Here is a 19,056-nt window from a genome sequence, read left to right as displayed (position 1 = left end):
ATTTGCTATGTTCTTGCCCACTCACTTAGCCTGTCTATATACCCTTGAATCCTCCTTGCATCCTCCTCACAACTTACATTCCCACCCAGCTTTGTATCATCAGCAAATTTGGATATATTACATTTGGTCCCCTCATCATTCATTAATGTAGATTGTGAATAGCTGAGGCCCAAGCACTGATCCATGCAGTACCCCATTATTCCTACTCTCTGTTTTCTGCCCATTAACCAATCCTCAATCTTGTGTGGCACCTTATCAAATGCCTTCTGAAAATCCAAATACACCACATCCACTGGTTCCCCCTTATCTATTCTGCTAGTTACAACCTCAAAAAATCATTTGTCAAACACGATTTCCCTTTCATAAATCCGTGTTGACTCTGCCCAATCCTATTATTATTTTTTAAGTGCCCTGTTACCATGCCCTTAATAATAGATTCTAGCATTTTCCCTACTACTGATGTCAGGTTAACTGGTCTGTAGTTCCCCTTTTTCTCTCCCCCTCCTTTTTTAAATAGTGGGATTACATTTGCTACCTTCCAATCTGTGGGAACCGTTCCAGAATCTATGGAATTTTGGAAAATGCTAACCGATGCATCCAAAATCTCTATAGCCACCTCTTTCAAAACTCTAGGATGTAGACAATCAGGTCCAGGGGATTTATTGGCTTTCAGTCCCATTAATTTCTCCAGTACATTTTTTTATACTAATTTCTTTCAGTTCCTTATTCTAGCTAGAACCTTGGTTCTCCACTATTTCCGGGAAGTGTTTTGCGTCATCTTCCATGAAGACAGACACAAAGTATTTGTTTAATTTCTCTGCCATTTCCTTATTCCCCATTATACTTCTGTCTCAGCCTGTAAGGGACCCACATTTACTTTTGCTAATCTTTTCCTTTTTGCATACGTATAGACGCTTTTACAGCCTGTTTTTATGCCTCTTGCTAGTTTCCTCTCATTCTATTTTCCCTTTCTTCATCAATTTCTTGGTCCTCCCTTGCTGAATTCTAAAATCCTCCCAATCCTCCAATCATCTGAGTCCTCTGCAGCAGAACTAGTGTGCGACCTCGCCCTCCGGCATTAGCTGCAGCGCACTAGTGCCTGGTGTCTCACCACGTGCAGATCCCTCTTCTATGCTATGCTGTAAATTATGCGCAGCGTCAGTATCTGAGCTGGTGGCTGCAACTGTGATATCGAGTGACTGTGTGTCTTCATCATCACTGTCCTCTTGCTCTTCCTCCACTGCCTGGGCAGGTTCCAATGAAGCTCAACGTAAGCTGTGAAGGAACAGCACCTCATCTTTCGGTTAGGCACTTTACAGCCTTCTGGACTCAACATCGAGTTCAGCAATTTCAGACCATAACCTCTGCCCCTATCTTTTTTTCTCTCTCTCACATGGCAGCTGTTGATCATCCTACCATTGCCATTTACACTTCATCTAGAGTCATCTTTTGTTTCTTAACTTGTCCCATTAACATCTCCTTTTGCCTTGCACCATCCTTTTGTCTCTTAATCTCTCCTGCCTTCCATCCTATCACAGACCTTCCCTTTTGTTCTTTCCTCCCCTTCCCCCCTCTCCCTGTCCCTACACTTGCTTAAAAACCTGTTACATCTCCACCATTTCCCAGTTCTGACGAAGGGTCATCGACCTGAAACGTTAACTCGGTTTCTCTCTCTACAAATACTACCTGACCTGCTGAGTATTTCCAGCATTTTCTGTTTTTATTGCAGTTCTTGGGTGTCTGACAGGAAAAAGGGACAAGGGTAGGGTAGGGTTGTGATGAGGGGAGAGGACCAAGTAAGAAGTGCATGCTTACACCATCAGCAGTTTCTCAGTCAACAACAACAAAACTTGTATTTATATAGCGCCTTTAACATAGTAAAACGTCCGAAGGCACTGCACAGGAGTATTGTAAGACAAACAATTTGAAGTCAGAAGAGATTATGGGATGAGGGAGAAGTGAGATGAGAGAAGGAGGATTAGGTATGTGGATACCCTCATCTTCAGTGCCTTCAGCCCCGCCCGTGGCCATGGCCTCAGCAATGTCCCTTCCCTTAACGGCCAGCACCATCCCCTCCATGGGGGTTAGAACATGCAGGCGCGCCTCGTCCCCCTCTGGTTAGCTCTTGCTGCCTCCGGATGTGCACCACCTTTTCCTCCAAGAGAGAAAGAAATGTGTCAATGAGTGTCGTGCAATCTGTTTGGGTGATGTGCCTGTAATGGTTGAATAGCATCCAGTGTGTGCAAGCTGTGAGATATGGGTTTGAGGCTTGCAACAGTGATAAATGTGTGAGGGTGTGGTGAGGCATATAAATACAAAAGCAAAATACAAAAGGTCATTGACCTGAAATGTTAACTCTGTTTCTCTCTCCACAGATGCTGCCTGACCTGCTGAGTATTTCCAGCATTTTCTGTTTTTATATTTGAAGCATATGAATGTTAGGTATGAGTCCTGGTTGATAGAGATTGTTGGTAGGTGAGTGATGGGAGTGTGATGAATTGAGCAGTGGCTGAGGCAAGTGGTGCAGTTTGTGGGATATGGCATTTGAGGATGCATTCACAGACCTTGATCACTCGTGTGAGATCATTAAACTTCTTCGTGCACTGCATCCATGTTCTTGCAGCTATACTCCTGGCATTGACCTCTTCCGCTATCTCTTGCTACTGCCTCCGGGCCCCCCTGAGGGTACAGGACATCTCTCTTCCTTTCCACCTCTTCCACCAAGACCTTCAGTGCAGCATCCGAGAACCTTGGTGCCCGCGCTCTCCCATGGTCAGCCATTGTTAATTGTTGTACAGCATACTATTCCCAATGACCTCAGCACCTCCAGCAGCCACAATGCACCTCCACTTTAAGAGGTGCAGGCTAGCTTTAAGCACTGCTGGGCACTCGCAATATTGGGCCCCCTGCTGATGTGTGCAGCCAATGAACGGTGCGATGAGCACTGGCTGCACGCAGAAATCATGATAATACACAGGCAGCACGAAGTTGGCATCCTGCCTGTATTTCATAAGAACATAAGAAATAGGAGCAGGAGTAGGCCAATCGGCCCCTCGAGCCTGCTCCGCCATTCAATAAGATCATGGCTGATCTGATCCTAACTGCCAATCCACTATCACAGAACCATCTCCTGAATCTAACAGAATTAGACACACGAAATAGGAGCAGGATCAGGCTACACGGCCCCTGGGCCCGCTCCGCTACCCACAGGGCCATGACCGATCCGAACCTAGACTCATGTCCAATTTCCTGCCCGCTCCCCGTAACCCTTAATTCCCTTTACTTCTAGGAAACTGTCTATTTCTGTTTTAAATTTATGTAATGATGTAGCTTCTACAGCTTTTTGGGGCAGCATATTCCATGGACCTACCACCCTCTGAGTGAAGTAGTTCCTCCTCATCTCAGTTTTGAAAGAGCAGCCCCTTATTCTAAGACTATGCCCCCTAGCTCTAGTTTCACCCATCATCGGGAACATCTTCCCTGCATCCACCCGATCCAACCCCAGTGAACGAGTGTGGGTTAACCGCGCATCATGAACCCTGCGCCCGTTTTTTGGAAGTTATCCAATTTAACCCTCCTGATCTTTAGCACTTTCCTTCGGGGATTGGCAGCTCCTGCCTCGGTCAGCTGCTGGGCAACCGACAGCTCGGGCCTCCCCCTCACTTCCAGTTAAATTTAAGTCACGACGCCACTGGTCATAATTTGTAATGTTAATTTGGACCCCGCCTGCCTTTTGCGGGAGCCTTGTCAATGGCCTGATTTCTGTATGTTAAAATTTAAAGGGACAGGAATGGGATCAGGTTGCTTGATCCTGATATCTTAACACCACCCACCCCGACCTATTCCCGCCCATTGGGGAAGGGGAGTAAAATTAAGGTTTAATTTAATAAAATATTTATACCATGACTACACTAACGTTATCTAACTGTAATTATATTTATATTCTGTGCAATATTCTATGGCAGTAGAAGTGCTGTTAATTGTTTACTACACCCAGACATAGTTTTGTCATAAGTGGATGTTATAAAGTGATCTGAAGAGATTCTTAACTGTAGCTTTGATTTTAATATTCTGTTAGAAACTGTCATTTTAGAGTCAACAGCCCTCTATTAAAGTATTGTCACATAACTTTCTAAGGAATATTTTGTATTATTGGCGTTGATAGCCTGAGGTTAATCTTTTAAAATTATTCTAATGTGTGTCAGACTCAGTTCTGATCATATTTTCTTGGTGCAAGTAAACCAGCACAACTCTGTAAGGTTTTGCTATGCTTCTTCTTGATGTGGTTTTCCTCTTTCAAAATATTTATAAATTCTTTTTCGGATATTTATATGATGGCAACATACATTGATGCATCCTTTGAAGCTTTTGTCAAAGTACGAGCCAATTGTGTCAAGAAAACATTGATGTATGATAATGCAGAAACGGGCTATAGATAACTCATTATACAACTTCACAGAAAAGAAAGATATGTTAATTTGGTTTACATAATATTGGCCCAGATTTTCCTGTCAAAATAGTGGTGAGACTAACAGCACTCACCGTTATTTATGTGAAGATTGCATATCAACTTCAGGCAAGGGGCAGATGCGCCATTAAATGACAAAATCCAGAAGTTGCTGTCCGAGTTGTACCACTCTGCCGTTAGCTTCGCGAAAATGGCATCTCGCTGTCTGACTCACCGTTCAAATACATTGAACGCCGTGAAGTTCCTCTACTTGCAAGGTAGATAATGAACTAAACAGACTCTGGGCTGTTCAATTCACAATACTTCAATCTGATTGGTTCAAGGGATATACAGTTGCTTTCCCTGTTAACACAGATCCCAGATTCCCTGTAGAGGGTGCCGCGCTGTTTCCATCTCCTACTTACAGCAACTTCCAATGCAAAGTTTCATGGAAATTAAGCAGGCAGGGGCAAGTCTAACTATTGGCGGGCGTTATATAGTGAGAAGGTGGACATAGTGAGAAGGTGGGATTGAACCCTAAAATAGTCAGGCTAGTTATCTTTTCCTGAAACTTTATACATTCTTGTACAAATGAAATGAATATGAAACAACAAAAATGTTGATGTATATATTTAAGAAGTAGTGAGAAGTTTGTTTTTGCAATACTCATTTAAAATGGCTAAAATTCATACGCCATTACACTGAGAATTCTATTACTTTTAAAGGAAATAGAACCTTTTTCCAGTAAAAGTGTCTTGTTAAGGGCTTGCTCTCTCTTTATTTATCAAGATTGTCAATTATTGCCACTTCAGAAACTGAGCCAGAATTCTTTCCGTGTTACCATGATGCAATATTTATCAGTGGATTCCTGCCATCGCTTTCAACTTGCCAATCCAAAGAGCACTGATAACTCTTAAGTAACAGTAAAATGTAAATTTAACTCTTTTTGTAATGAAACAAAATTAGTTACTTAAAATATTTTGAGGGTGACTTGTACTGCAGTTTCATGGAAGTTTTGATTGTGTTGCAAGCAAAAGAATAACTGCTAATGACTAACCGCAGCTGCAAGATAATTTAAATTAATTGTCTTTCTGCATGAACTTGTATAAAAAGGACGATGGTAGGGCATTCTTAATGATGTTGAGAATTATTTGAGGACATATTTAGAATGCTATTTTATGCATTCTCTCAAATCTCTGACATTTTTAAATAGGGTTTGGCTTCATTGCTAACCCTATTGTCTTTGAATCAGAAGTTTGTGGCTTCAAACCCTCTCCAGAACTTCAACACATAATTCTAGGCTGTCATTTCAGTGCAAAACTGAGTGAATGTCATATTGCCGGAGGTGGCATCTTTTGGATGATGTGTTAAACTGAGGCCTGACTGCCTGGTCAGATGGACGTAAAAGATTTGAAGAAAAGTAAGGAGTTCTCCGGGTTCCCTGTCCAACATTCCTTCTTCAACAAACATCATCAAAAACAGATTAACCAGTCATCTTGCTGTGTGTAAATTGTTTGCCTACACAATAATGACTGCACTTCAAAAGTAATGTATCAGACATGAAGTGCTTCAAGACATCCTGAGGATGTGATAAGGCACTGTATAAATACAGATACTTTTATATGTACCTGCTTGCATTAGTCTTGCACATAATGTACATTTTTAATACATCTGTAGTTTTTTTCTTCAATTAATTCTATTTATCAGAGACAAAAGTAATCAGCCCACAAGTGGGTTTAGCATGGAAAGATGCATCACCAAGATCTGTCTACATCTCCCTGACAAACCTGAGCTCCAGTTTTGTAAGAGCAGCTGGTATCGCACAATAGTATAAACCCCTGCTATCATTTTAATAAATCTACTCTGTTACTCTCCCAAGGCTGTGACATCATTCCCAAAAGGGTGTCAAAAACTGAACACAATATTCTAACTACTGCCTACAATGAATCATAGAAATTTCCAGCACAGAAGGAGGCTATTCAACCCATCGTGCCTGTGCCAGCTGAAAAGAGCTATCCAGCCTAATCCCACTTCCAGCTCTTGGTCCGTAGCCCTGTAGGTTAGGGCACTTCATGTGCATATCCAAGTACTTTTTAAATGTGATGAGGGTTTCTGCCTCTACCACCCTTTCAGGCAGTGAGTTCCAGACCCCCAGCACCCTCTGGGTGAAAAAAGTTCTCCTCAACTCCCCTCCAATCCTTCTACCAATTACTTTAAATCTGGCCCCCTGGTTATTGACCTCTCTGCTAGGGGAAATAGGCCCTTCCTATCCACTCTATCTAGGTCCCCATATAATTTATACACCTCAATTAAGTCTGCCCTCAGCCTCCTCTGTTCCAAAGAAAACAACCGCAGCCTATCTAATCTTTCCTTATAGCTAAAATTCTCCAGCCCTGGCAACATCCTCGTAAATCTTCTCTGCACCCTCTCTAGTGCAATCACATCTTTCCTGTAATGTGGTGACCAGAACTGTACGCAGTACTCTAACTGTGGCCTAACTAGTGTTTTATACAGTTCTAGCATAATCTCCCTACTCTTCTATGCCTCGGCTAATAAAGGAAAGTATCCCGTATGCCTCCTTAGCCACCTTATCTACCTGTTCTGCTACCTTCAGGGATCTGTGGACATGTACTCCAAGGTCCCTCTGTTCATCTACATTTCTCAGTATCCTACCATTTATTGTGTAATCCCTTCCATTTTAGCTCTACCCAAATGTATTACTTTACACTTCTCCGGATTGAATTCCATTTGCCACTTTTCTGCCCACCTTATCAGTCCATTGATATCTTCCTGGAGCCTACAGCTACCTTCCTCATCATTAGCCACATGGCCAATTTTTGTATCATCTGCAAACTTCTTAATCATGCCCCCTACATTGAAGTCTAAATCATTGATATATACCACAAAAAGCAAGGAACCTAGTACTGAGCCCTGTGGAACCCCACTGGAAACAACCTTCCAGTCACAAAAATGCCCGTTGACTATTACCCTTTGCTTCCTGCCACTGAGCCAATTTTGGATCTAACTTGCCACTTTCCCTTTGATCCCATGGACTTTTACTTTTTTGCCCAACCTGCCATGTGGGACCTTGCTAAAATTCATGTAGACTGCATCAAATGCACTACCCTCATCGACCCTCCTCGTTACCTCCTCAAAAAATTCACTAATTCTATCCCAGTTAATATTAGGGTAGTTGAAATCCCCTACTATTACTGCCCTATTGTTTTTGCCCTTCTCAGAAATTTGCCTACATATTTGCTCTTCTATCTCCCTCTGACTGTTTGGGGGTCTATAATACACTCTCAGCATTGTCATTGCCCCTTTTTTGTTCTTCAGTTCAACCCACATGGCCTCATTTGATGATCCTTCTAACATATCGTCCCTCCTAACAGCTGTAATTGTTTCCTTAAACAATATTACGTCCCCCCTCCCTTTTTATTCCCCTCTCTATCTCATTTGAAAATCCTGTAATCAGGAATGTTGAGCTGCCATTCTTACCCTTCTTTAAGCCATGTTTCAGTAATAGCTATGATATCATACCTCCATGTGTCTATCTGTGCCTTCAGCTCATCTGCCTTTTTCACTAGACTCCTTGCATTGAAGTATATACCATTATTAAGTACTACCAAACTCCTTCATTGTCTATTTTCTAGCCTTTGCTTCCTCTGCTTTCCAAACTCTTACAATGATTTGTATAAGTTTAACATTGGCCAGATTTTGCCGTCAAAATAACGGTGAGGCTAATGGCAGTTACCGTTATTTATGTGTAAATGGTACAGCAACTTAAGGCGAGGGGCAGCTGTGCGCTTAAATGCCAATATCCAAAAGTTGCTGTCCGAGTTTCACCACTCCACTTTGCGAAAACGGCATTTCGCTGCCTGCCTCACCATTGACATGCATTGAATATATTTGCGCGGTAGATATGAAACAACACGCCACAGATATTTAGGACTAGTAATTACAAGCATAAGTGCCTTTTTTAATGATGTGGTAAGTGTTAATGACTGCCAATCAACCTCTCTGGCACCGAAAATTAACTATTATAAGTTAAATTACAGCTGTTAGGAGGGACGATATGTTAGCTTCATTCCTTGAGGTTGTGAATTGTTTTAGGACATTTTAAAACTGTCAAATTTTAAATTCAATTTTTTTCCTTATTTTTGTTTCTGTCTCTTTTTTCTCTCTCTCCAGAAATCCAGTCTTTCTTTTTATTTCTCTTTCTGTACCTGATTTGACATTGAATTCACCCCTTTTAATTTACCTCCTTCTCAGTCCTTCCGCTTTTAATTTCCCGATCCTTAAATTTCATTGGTTAAGGAGATGCACAGTTGCTTTCCCTGTTCACTCAGATCCCAGATGCCCTGTTTCCCTCGCTGCACCTTTATCAGCTCGCACTTTCAGCAACTTAGATCCTGAAGGGTGTCGGGGCTAGTCCAACTAATGGCAGGTGCTGTTAGATATCCTGCTACAGCAAAATCTGGCCCATTATCTTTTTGCTTTTGTATTTGAACATCCTTACCTATAAAGCCTAGAATTTAATTTTTGACAGATTTATCAATTTATACTCTCACTTTTGATGATTTCTGAACTCACTAAATCGCTTTGCTCCACTACTTTTTTTAAGTTTGACCATTTAGTGTATATTTCCTCTCATTCTTCCCCTGAAAATGCATTTCCTCACATTTCTCCTTAAATTTCATCCAAAATTTATCTGCTCAATCTATTAACCTGTCCATATCCTCCTGAAGTCGCTTACTTCATTTTCAGTTACCAAGGCTCCTTATTTTTAAAAAAGCAAAATACTGCGGATGCTGGAAATCTGAAATAAAAACAGAAAATGCTAGAAATACTCAGCAGGTCAGGCAGCATCTGTGGAGAGAGAAACAGAGTTAACGTTTCAGGTCGATGACCCATCGTCAGAACTGCTTCTCTCTCCACAGATACTGCCTGACCTGAATATTTCCAGCATTTTCTGTTTTTATTCCTTATTTTTAAGCCATCTGTAAATTTTGATATTGTGCCACTATAACAATGTCCAGATTATTTATATTTATCGAGAATAGCAATGGGGTCCTAACACAAACCCCAGTCGGATGTGATTGTTTCTCAGACTGGATGAATATAAACATTCACCAGGAAATTCCTTGGAGCTGCTCCTGCTCCGCCGGCGTTACTTCGCCAGAAGTGCAGCGGAAACTCCATTACTGCACCATACTTCCGGCAAAGTAACGCTGGCCGAGTGGGAGTAGCTCTGAGGAATGTCTCGGCCACTGGCTACCCAGTACTTACTTTTCTGTCATTTAGCTAACGTCCTATTAATGTTGCCACATTCCCTTTAATACCGTGCACCTTTTGAAAATACATATACAACATCTACTGCATTTACTTTATCAATACCCTCGTATTTCCTCAAAATATTCTGTTAAATTTGTCAGGCACACTTGCTATTACAAATACATGCTGGATGTCCTTACTTAACCCAAAACTTTCTAAGTAGGTACTAATTTTATCCCATATTAAGGCCACTACCAATGTTAGGCTGATTGGTCTATAGCTAGCAGGGTTTCTTCCTTTCTTCCTTCATGAGCAGTCCTCTGGCACAACTTCCACATCTAAGAATTTTTGAAAGATTGCGGTCAGAGTTTCTGCCTTTTTCTCCCTGACTTCCCTCGGCATTCTAGGATGCAAACTATCAGGACTTATTGCCTTTTCCAGTTTTGAGTTCCACCAGCTTTTTCAGTACTACTTCCTTATCTGTAGTTATCAATCTAATTTCATTCCTACCATAAAATCTGTAATGTATGTACCTTTAAGGGGGAGAACTACTTTTTACAGCTCCTGTATCCTGTAGTACCGGCAGTGACCACACCTGTATATAAACCCTGAGTCGTGATCTGCACAGTCAGTTGCAGTTTGAACCCTCATTCAGTAAACACCTGTTGATCGTTCCCTGCAGTCTTTGTCTGATTATTGAAGGACACAACATTAAGATACACGGATCTAACATTGGCGACGACGCAGATTTGAACCTACCTGCAACTCTGCATCACCTCCCAGGGATTCGCTCCTGGAGAACAGTGGAAGGAGGTCGAGTCCAGAAGCACGGGCGTCGATCACGGGCAACCGCCCAGTCATCCAGCGGAGATTTGAGCATCGCAGGGGAGGCTGTTGAGAGCCAGGCTTGGCTTTCCAGTCACGGTGGTCCAGTGAAACAGGCTGGTAACAGGTACTGCGCAGACCCTTCCCGGACAGCGGTAGCTAGAGCCGACCGAGCGGCACAGAAAAAGGCCGAGCAGCGTCGACGGGGGAGAGAGAGAGGGCAGAGCGCACAGGGCGCAGCCGGTGTTCAGGACCGAGCGGCGTCAACAGGGAGAGAGACGAGAGAGAACAGAGCGCAGCCGGTGTTCAAGGGCCGAGCAGCGTCAACGGGGGAGAGAGGCGCGCAGGAAAACGCGAGGCGCTGCCATTGCCACGAGGACCGCAGAGAGCGGCGTTGGCAGCAGCGCAGGAGCAGCGCACGAAACCCACAGGGCGTCGCCATTTGCCACGAGGACCGCCGAGAGCGGCGTTGGCAGCAGCGCGGGAGACGCCATTTTAAGCCGCAGCGGGGAAGAAAGGAAAGCGCGGGAGACGCCATTTTAAGCTGCAGTGGGGAAGAAAGGAAAGCGCGGGAGACGCCATTTTAAGCCAGTCTAACCACACCCAAAAATGCCGAAGAGTGGCAGTATCACAGCGTTCGACAATGAAGTCGAAGATTGGACGACATATGTCGAACGCATAGAAGTATACTGCAAGGCGAATGAAGTGCCAGATGACAAGAAAGCGCTGGTATTGTTGAATTCAATGGGTGCAAAAACGTATGGCTTACTACGAAACCTAGTAACCCCAGATAAGCCAGCAGAAAAGGATTTTGAAAACATAGTGTCAATCCTACAGGACCACTTAAACCCCACACTGCTGCTGATAGCAGAAAGATTCAAGTTTCACAAAAGGAACCAGCATAAAGATGAAAGTAATGCTGAGTATTTAACGGAACTGCGCAAGCTATCGAAACACTGCCAGTTTGGAACGGGACTAGCAGATACGTTAAGGGACAAGTTTGTGTGTGGGCTTCAAAGTGAAGGAACCCAGAAACGGCTTCTATCAGAAAAGGATCTTACGCTGGACAAGGCTTTCAGCATTGCAGTATCACACGAAGCAGCAGCACGGGGCGCTGCAGAGATACAACGGAGATCGCAAGAATATGGCACAAATGAAATGTCATACGGAACAGTGAAGTGCTATCGCTGCGGCAGAACAACACACGACCATAATGATTGCTGGTTCAAGGACAAAGTGTGCAGACAGTGTGGAAAAGTAGGACACATAGCAAGAGTCTGCAGGTCGGGAAAGAAAACCAGCAGCAAGGAATCTCCACAGGAGAAGTACAAGAAGGTACATAAGGTGACGGAGAGTAGTTCAGACGAACAGAAGAGTGATACAGACTCCGGAAGCAAGGAGCTGGGTTGTCTGAAACTACATAATGTGATCAAAACAGAGGATCACCAAACTATCTGGGTCACGCTCAAGATAGCAGGAGTCCAAGTGAAAATGGAATTGGACACAGGATCAGCCCTAACAGTCATAAACCGAAGGGACTACAAGCGGCTATTCTCACATATACCCTTGAGAGATAGAGATAGTCTTGAAGACGTACACGGGACAAAAAGTCTACCCCAAAGGAAAACTAGGGTGAACGTTATATATAACGGCAAGGAAACACCAAAAATGGACCTATATGCATTGCCAGATGGAGGACCACCACTACTAGGATGTGAATGGATCCGGAAGATACAGCTAGATTGGCATTCCATACAAGCACTGACTGTAGATGCCAAAAAGGATGACGACGTCACACCTGGACGACTGTCAAAAATGCTAACTGACGCACAAGAAGTGTTCCAGCAGGGACTCGGAACACTAAAAGGCATAACAGCGATGATCAAAATAGCGGAAAATGCAAGCCCAAAGTTTTTTAAGGCCAGACCGGTACCTTATGCGATCCGCCCAGCCGCCGAAGCAGAGGTGGAAGGTTTGGAACGTTCAGGAGTACTGTCCAAAGTGGACTGGAGCGAGTGGGCTACACCCATCGTTCCTGTAATGAAGAGGTCGTTGAGTAATACGCCTGGGGATCCAAAGAAGGTTCGCATCTGTGGGGACTTTAAGGTGACAGTGAACCCAGTCCTTCACACTGTACAATATCCGCTTCCGCGGATTGAAGATATTTTCGCCTCGCTATCTGGAGGGAAACGCTTCACTAAGATTGATCTGGCCCAGGCGTACCTGCAAATGGAGGTAGAAGAAGCCTTGAAACAGTACCTCACGATCAACACTCATAAAGGTCTCTACCAATACAACCGGCTGGTGTTCGGGGTAGCATCAGCTCTGGCTATTTGGCAAAGGGCAACGGAACAAGCCCTGCAAGGGATTCCAGGGACCCAGTGTTATTTGGACGACATCCTGGTCACGGGCGAAAATGACAGTGATCACCTCGTCAACCTGGAGCAGGTGCTCACTAGATTGAAGGAATATGGGCTCCGAGCTAATCGCCACAAATGCGAGTTTTTCCAGAAGCAGATCTCGTATTGTGGCCACGTTATTGATGGAGTGGTTACATAAGTCCCCTGAAAAGATTGAGGCAGTAGTCAAGGCTCCAGCACCGGAAAATGTGTCACAACTGAGGTCGTTCCTCGGGCTGGTGAACTACTAGCATAAGTTCTTGCCGAATTTGTCTACCGTACTACACCCACTGAACACCCTACTGCAAACGGGGGTACCATGGAAGTGGAGTGACGAATGTAAATGAGCTTTCCAGAAGAGCAAAGCATTGATCACATCAAAAGAGGTGTTGGCTCATTTCAACCCAGCACTACCAATTCGGTTGGCGTGTGATGCATCACCCTATGGCATTGGAGCGGTGCTGTTGCACAAATTCCCGGACGGCTCGGAGAGGCCAGTAGCCTTTGCGTCTCGGTTACTAACCTCAGCCGAGCGTAACTACGCCCAGATTGACAGGGAGGCCCTCAACCTAGTGTGGGGAGTGAAAAAGTTCAATCACTATCTGCACGGGCAGAAGTTCACCTTGCTGACTGACCACCAACCACTTGTCTCCATCTTTAATCCAAAGAAGGGCGTTCCGGTGATGACTGCGCAACGGCTACAAAGATGGTCCATTTTTCTAGGGGCGCACCAATATGAAATCGAGTATAAGGGCACGAAACAGCATGGAAACGCTGATGGGCTATCACGCCTGCCACTGCCTACTGCAGAGGAAGCACCAACAGTGGATCCTGTCTCAATATTTCATTCGACTATAATTGAATGCTTGCCAGTAACTAACGCTGGTATAGAGAAGGAGACCCGAAATGACCCGACACTGTCTCGGGTATATGATTTGACGGTGAAGGGATGGCCAGCACATGGCGACTCACTGTTGCCAGCATTCTCATCCAGAAGAGAACAGCTGTCAGTATGCCAGGGGACCTTGATGTGTGGATCCCGAGTGGTAATTCCACCCAAGTTAAGGGAGAGTGCGCTCAATGAGCTTCACGAAGGTCATCTGGGAGGGGTGAAAATGAAAAGCCTTGCTAGGGCTTATGTGTGGTGGCCGGGGATCGATCAGCAAATCGAGGACCTGACAAAGAGCTGCTCAGGATGCCAGAAGGTCCAAAATGCACCACCACATGCCCCTCTACACCCATGGGAGTGGCCCTCATCTCCATGGCAATGGATGCATATTGATTTTGCTGGTCCATTCATGGAGTCAATGGTTTTAATAGCCGTGGATGCGCACTCGAAATGGCCTGAGGTGATCAAAATGTCCTCCACCACCACGGAGAAAACTATTGCAGTCCTACGGACCATATTTGCCAGGAACGGCTTGCCAGAGCAGATTTGCTCTGATAACGGACCACAGTTTGTGTCCGAAGAGTTTCGAAGATTTATGAAAAGGAATGGGGTAAGGCATTACACATCCGCCCCGTATCATCCAGCCACAAATGGATTGGCTGAGAGGTTCGTACAAACCTTTAAAAAAGCAGTAAGGGCCATGTGCGATGACGACATTCCACTGCAGCATAAGGTGGACAATTTCCTGTTAGCCTACAGAAATGCGACACATGCAGTCACCAACCAGGCCCTGGCCATGATGTTCTTTAACCGAAGGTTGAGATCTCGTCTGGATTTGCTCAGACTAAATGTACGAAGAGATGTTGAGAGTAAGCAATTCCAGCACATCAATGAGAAGCCGACAAGGAGCTTCAATGTAGGGCAACCAGTCTTGGCCCGCGACTACCGAACCGAGAAATGGCACCCAGGAACGATATGCACACGGCAGGGGCCACTAATGTACACAGTGGATATTGGGGAGAACATTGTGAGACGCCATGCTGACCAGATCCTAGAGTCACAGGAACGAGTCAACCCCATGTCTCGGCCATACGTACCTGGTGAGGAACCCGACGTACAGGTCGCATCTACCTCAGAAACAATAGCATTGGAAGCTGATGAATCGACTGACGACAGGGTGTTAGAATCGCGTCCGCACCAAGAGCGAGACACTCGGGAAAGGCGTTATCCAGAAAGAATCAGGAAGCCTCCCCAAAGACTGAATTTATAAATAGACTATTTTCAGTTAATGTTGCATGTTAAAAGTGTTAATTGTAATTAGTTGATATTTAATTGTTAAATGAGTGTTATGGTACTGTTAATCTAAAAGGGGAGGAATTGTAATGTATGTACCTTTTTAAGGGGGAGAACTACTTTTTACAGCTCCTGTATCCTGTAGAACCGGCAGTGACCACACCTGTATATAAACCCTGAGTAGTGATCTGTACAGTCAGTTGCAGTTTGAACCCTCATTCAGTAAACACCTGTTGATCATTCCCTGCAGTCTTTGTCTGATTATTGAAGGACACAACATTAAGATACACGGATATAACAAAATCCAGCAGTTCAAAGTCAAAAATATGCAACAGAAATATTTTTCCCATTGATTTCCAAAGTGCAATTAATTCATTTTTCTTGGTTCTGTACATTTCTTCTGAATGTAACATTCATCGCTTACAGATGTCGTAAGAAACAAACCAGATTTGTATTTTGAAAGGTGTGAAGTTTACTCAGTGCAGTAAAGGTTACCAGCTGAGCATGTGCAGGAACTTTCATTTCAACAAATGGGCTAGATTGAAACTCCGGACCTAGAGCTAAAAGAATAGGGGTTCATTTTGACTTTCGGTGAACTGGTGACATTGATCCATCTCCCAATTTTCATTTCCATTGAAGTCAGTGAAGTCAAAATTACCCCCTAGCATTCTAAACCTAATATTCTGTCAATATGAGATATGTTTTTAAATCTATATTCTTTTTCTACAGACACAAATTTTGTACTTGGGAATGCCCAGATAGTGGACTGGCCTATTGTATACAGCAATGATGGATTCTGCAAACTGTCTGGATATCATCGAGCAGAAGTTATGCAAAAGAGCAGCACTTGCAGGTATTAAAAGATGTGACAGCATTTTATTTTCATTTTCAAAATAAAATGTGTTCCAGTATATCATATTATTCTGTTCATTTGTAAAGGTTACAAATGTACAGAATAATCTGATGAACTGGAACACATTTTGCACCAGTATTCACTTGCAATTCATGAGTAACCAATGAATTGTTTGAATGTAGGCGGGGAATTTCTTCACTTGTCATGTTCTAATGATACCCTGAAGTAATTGTCATTGACTTTTCCAGTTCAAAATTATCACCTAACAAGATATCATTAAAATAATTTTATGTGTGGTTATGTAGGTAAATTTTAAATTCATTTTATCTTGTTGCATTTTTGCAATGAGTGATTCATGTTATCTATTCAGATCAACTGCATAAAGGACATCCAAGCCTAATTAACATAACAATTGTATTAAAAGCTCAGCTATCAAAAGCTTTAAATGATTCAAGTATAATTTAATTATTATGAATAAATTAAATTTATAGATAGCGTATTTCTTTGTGCAACAGAGTGAGTTTAGTCATCACCTAAATTCATTTCAAAAAATTATGATTAACTTTGGTATCATTTTTGTTAGTATCTTTTAATGGTTTTATAAAATATATAGGGGGCAAAATTTGGTTGCTTTGCGCCTCCCGTTAGCGCCCTAAGAGGCAAAGCAACTAGTGCCCGGGCGCGATGCGGCTAAAGCCTCCCGCGAAATTCAGCAAGAGGTTAGCGGCGGTGGTAGCGCCCTGCGCCTCCGCCGATGACATCATCGCCGTGCGCAGCGCCCCGCTCGTGCCCCCTGACTTACTGCCAGGCGCTATGTCCGACAGGATCAGGGGGACGTACATGCAGACAGGGTGGCGATGATTAAAGGGGAGGTGCCGGGGGGTCATATTTTTTGCCGGCCGCCTGCCAGGACCTGCCCCCTCTGCTGGACCCTCGTGGGGTGCCAGCTGCGATCCATCAGCCCGGCACTCCTCTTGAGTGCCGGTCTTTTTTGCCGACACCCCGCTCCCTAGTGGCTCAGCTGGGTGGGGGGTCGCGCTGCGCGAGGCCCCTCCCCTTTAATAAGGGGAAAAAGGCCTGCAGTACATAGCGCTGCGATATTCCCTGGGAGTGCCTGAAGAGGGAGGGGGAGCGCTTTCAGTAGCGGCGGGCGCTACCATTGAATTTCAGGCGTGGGGGCGCTAACTTTTTCCAAGAGTAGCACCCCAGCGAAGTTTGCGGCCCGATTTTTGACCAATATTGTTTTAAATAGGGAGTGCTGTGACATCAATATCAGAACTGATTTATAGATTCTGCTAAGGCCAACAGTTTTCCTGAGGTGAACTACCATCAGCAAAGAAACAAGCCTATATTTTTCCTTTTGATGAAAAATTGGAATGAGGAGTGGGCTGACCCCTCCACAGTTTCTGGGTTCAGCCACATTTACATAATGCGAGTGAACACCTGACATCAGAAATGGCACCTATTGGGGGTTGCCATGGAGGCGGCAGAAAGTTACATGTTGCTGCAAGATTTAAAGGCCTGCAACAGTTCAGAGGGACAATGTAGAAAGCTGTTGCACCTTGTGCAGAACAGTAGAACCAGAGGACACGGCGTGAGCTTCAAGTGGGTAAATTGAAATCGAATCTGTGGAAACATTGGCCCAGAAATTCGGGTCGGGGGCTTGCCGCGCGTGCAAGCCCTCGATATGCACTTACCCGACGCGCCGGCCGTTGAGCTTCAGGGACGCCTGGAATTGCTGTTTTAAAATGTTGACTCCCGGGCAGCGTCTGACGTCACGCCGCCCAGGAGTGCAGCCAGCGCGAAGCCTGTAGCGCGCTGTGCAACTGAGACACGCCCCTTGAGGTCTCAGTTTAATAGGACACGCCCCCAATGTTTCTCACAAGCTGCTAAGCATTTTTACATGCAAAGCAGCATTTTAAATAGGTTTTTGGTATTTTTATGAAGCTTTTGGTAACTTTTATAAACTTTTAAAAACGTTTACATTATTTTGAAGAATCTGAAGTAGTTTTAAACCGAATTAAAGCAATTTAAAGACTTTTAAAAGCCCTAAAAGAATTTTTTAAATTCCATTTATTTATTTAGCAATGTCGTTGTCATACGTGTCTTCACACTGTTCCCTTTGGGGAACTGTATGAAGTGGTGGAAGGATTTATGGCCGTGATTAACGCTCATTCCGTGACCGTAACCATCTTTGAACCAGCCATTAGGGTGGTTAGTCCTATGGCGGGAGGGTTTTACGGGCTCCCACAAGCTATACAAGGAGGGGGTGCCACCCACACCCACACCCACGGACGCAAATATCCCACTGGATGTCAACCCAGAATTTAGAGCCGGAGCTCCGACTCCACTTGCCGGGACTGTCTGGAGCGGGGTTCGAAACCCTACCCCGTCTGGCCCAGCGCCGGGGATCCTACCGCTACGCCAAAGGACCAATCCGATTAGCAACGTGAAATGGCTGGAATGAGCACAATTCACGGCATTAAAAGAACTCACAATTGAACTGATGATGACCTCAGCAATCTCCTCAACGAGGTGGAGGCGCAGCGCCTGCTCATCATTGGTAATGAGAAGTCAAAGGCGCCGCAAAAAGGACAGATGATAGCTTGGTCTTTCAAGTGGCAGCATAGGGCTCCAGTCACGGGGAGGGAAAAGGCGCAGGAAATGTATGGGTGTCACCTTTTGCGCGTAGTGGGCCTTTTGCGCAGCGGTAAGCATCCCCGCCGCTGGGCCAGAAGGAGTAGGGTTTCGAACCCCGCTCCAGACAGTCCCGGCAAGTGGAGTCGGAGCTCCAACTATAAATTCTGGGTGGACATCCAGCGGGATACTTGCGTCCGCGGGTGTGGGTGGCCCCCCCCCCCTCAGATGGGTTGTGGGAGCCCGTAAAACCCTCACGCCATAGGACTAACCACCCTAATGGCTGGTATGAAGATGGTTATGGTCACGGAAGAAGTGTTAACGTGGCCAGAAATCCTTCCACCACTTCATACAGTTCCCGAAAGGGAACAGTGTGAGGATACGTACGACGATGACCTCTTGCGCAATGTACCTCCTTGGACCCTCAGTCGCAGATGCG

At 44.6% G+C, this 19,056-nt stretch overlaps 1 protein-coding gene across 1 annotated transcript in view; it reads left to right on the top strand.

Annotated features, from left to right (window-relative positions):
* Positions 1 to 19,056, top strand: part of kcnh1a (potassium voltage-gated channel, subfamily H (eag-related), member 1a) — a 393,064-nt gene that overhangs the window by 34,321 nt on the left and 339,687 nt on the right. Inside the window, exon 2 of the mRNA XM_085980872.1 lies at positions 15,857 to 15,980. Within this exon, the coding sequence (XP_085836998.1) occupies positions 15,857 to 15,980 (124 nt within the window). The remainder of the gene's footprint in view (positions 1 to 15,856; positions 15,981 to 19,056) is intronic.

The sequence above is a fragment of the Somniosus microcephalus genome, chromosome 3, assembly GCF_052327205.1.
Source record: "Somniosus microcephalus isolate GS21.2 chromosome 3, FLI_Smic_1.0, whole genome shotgun sequence".
NCBI lineage: Eukaryota > Metazoa > Chordata > Chondrichthyes > Squaliformes > Somniosidae > Somniosus > Somniosus microcephalus.
This window is presented reverse-complemented; position numbering and strand designations above follow the sequence as displayed.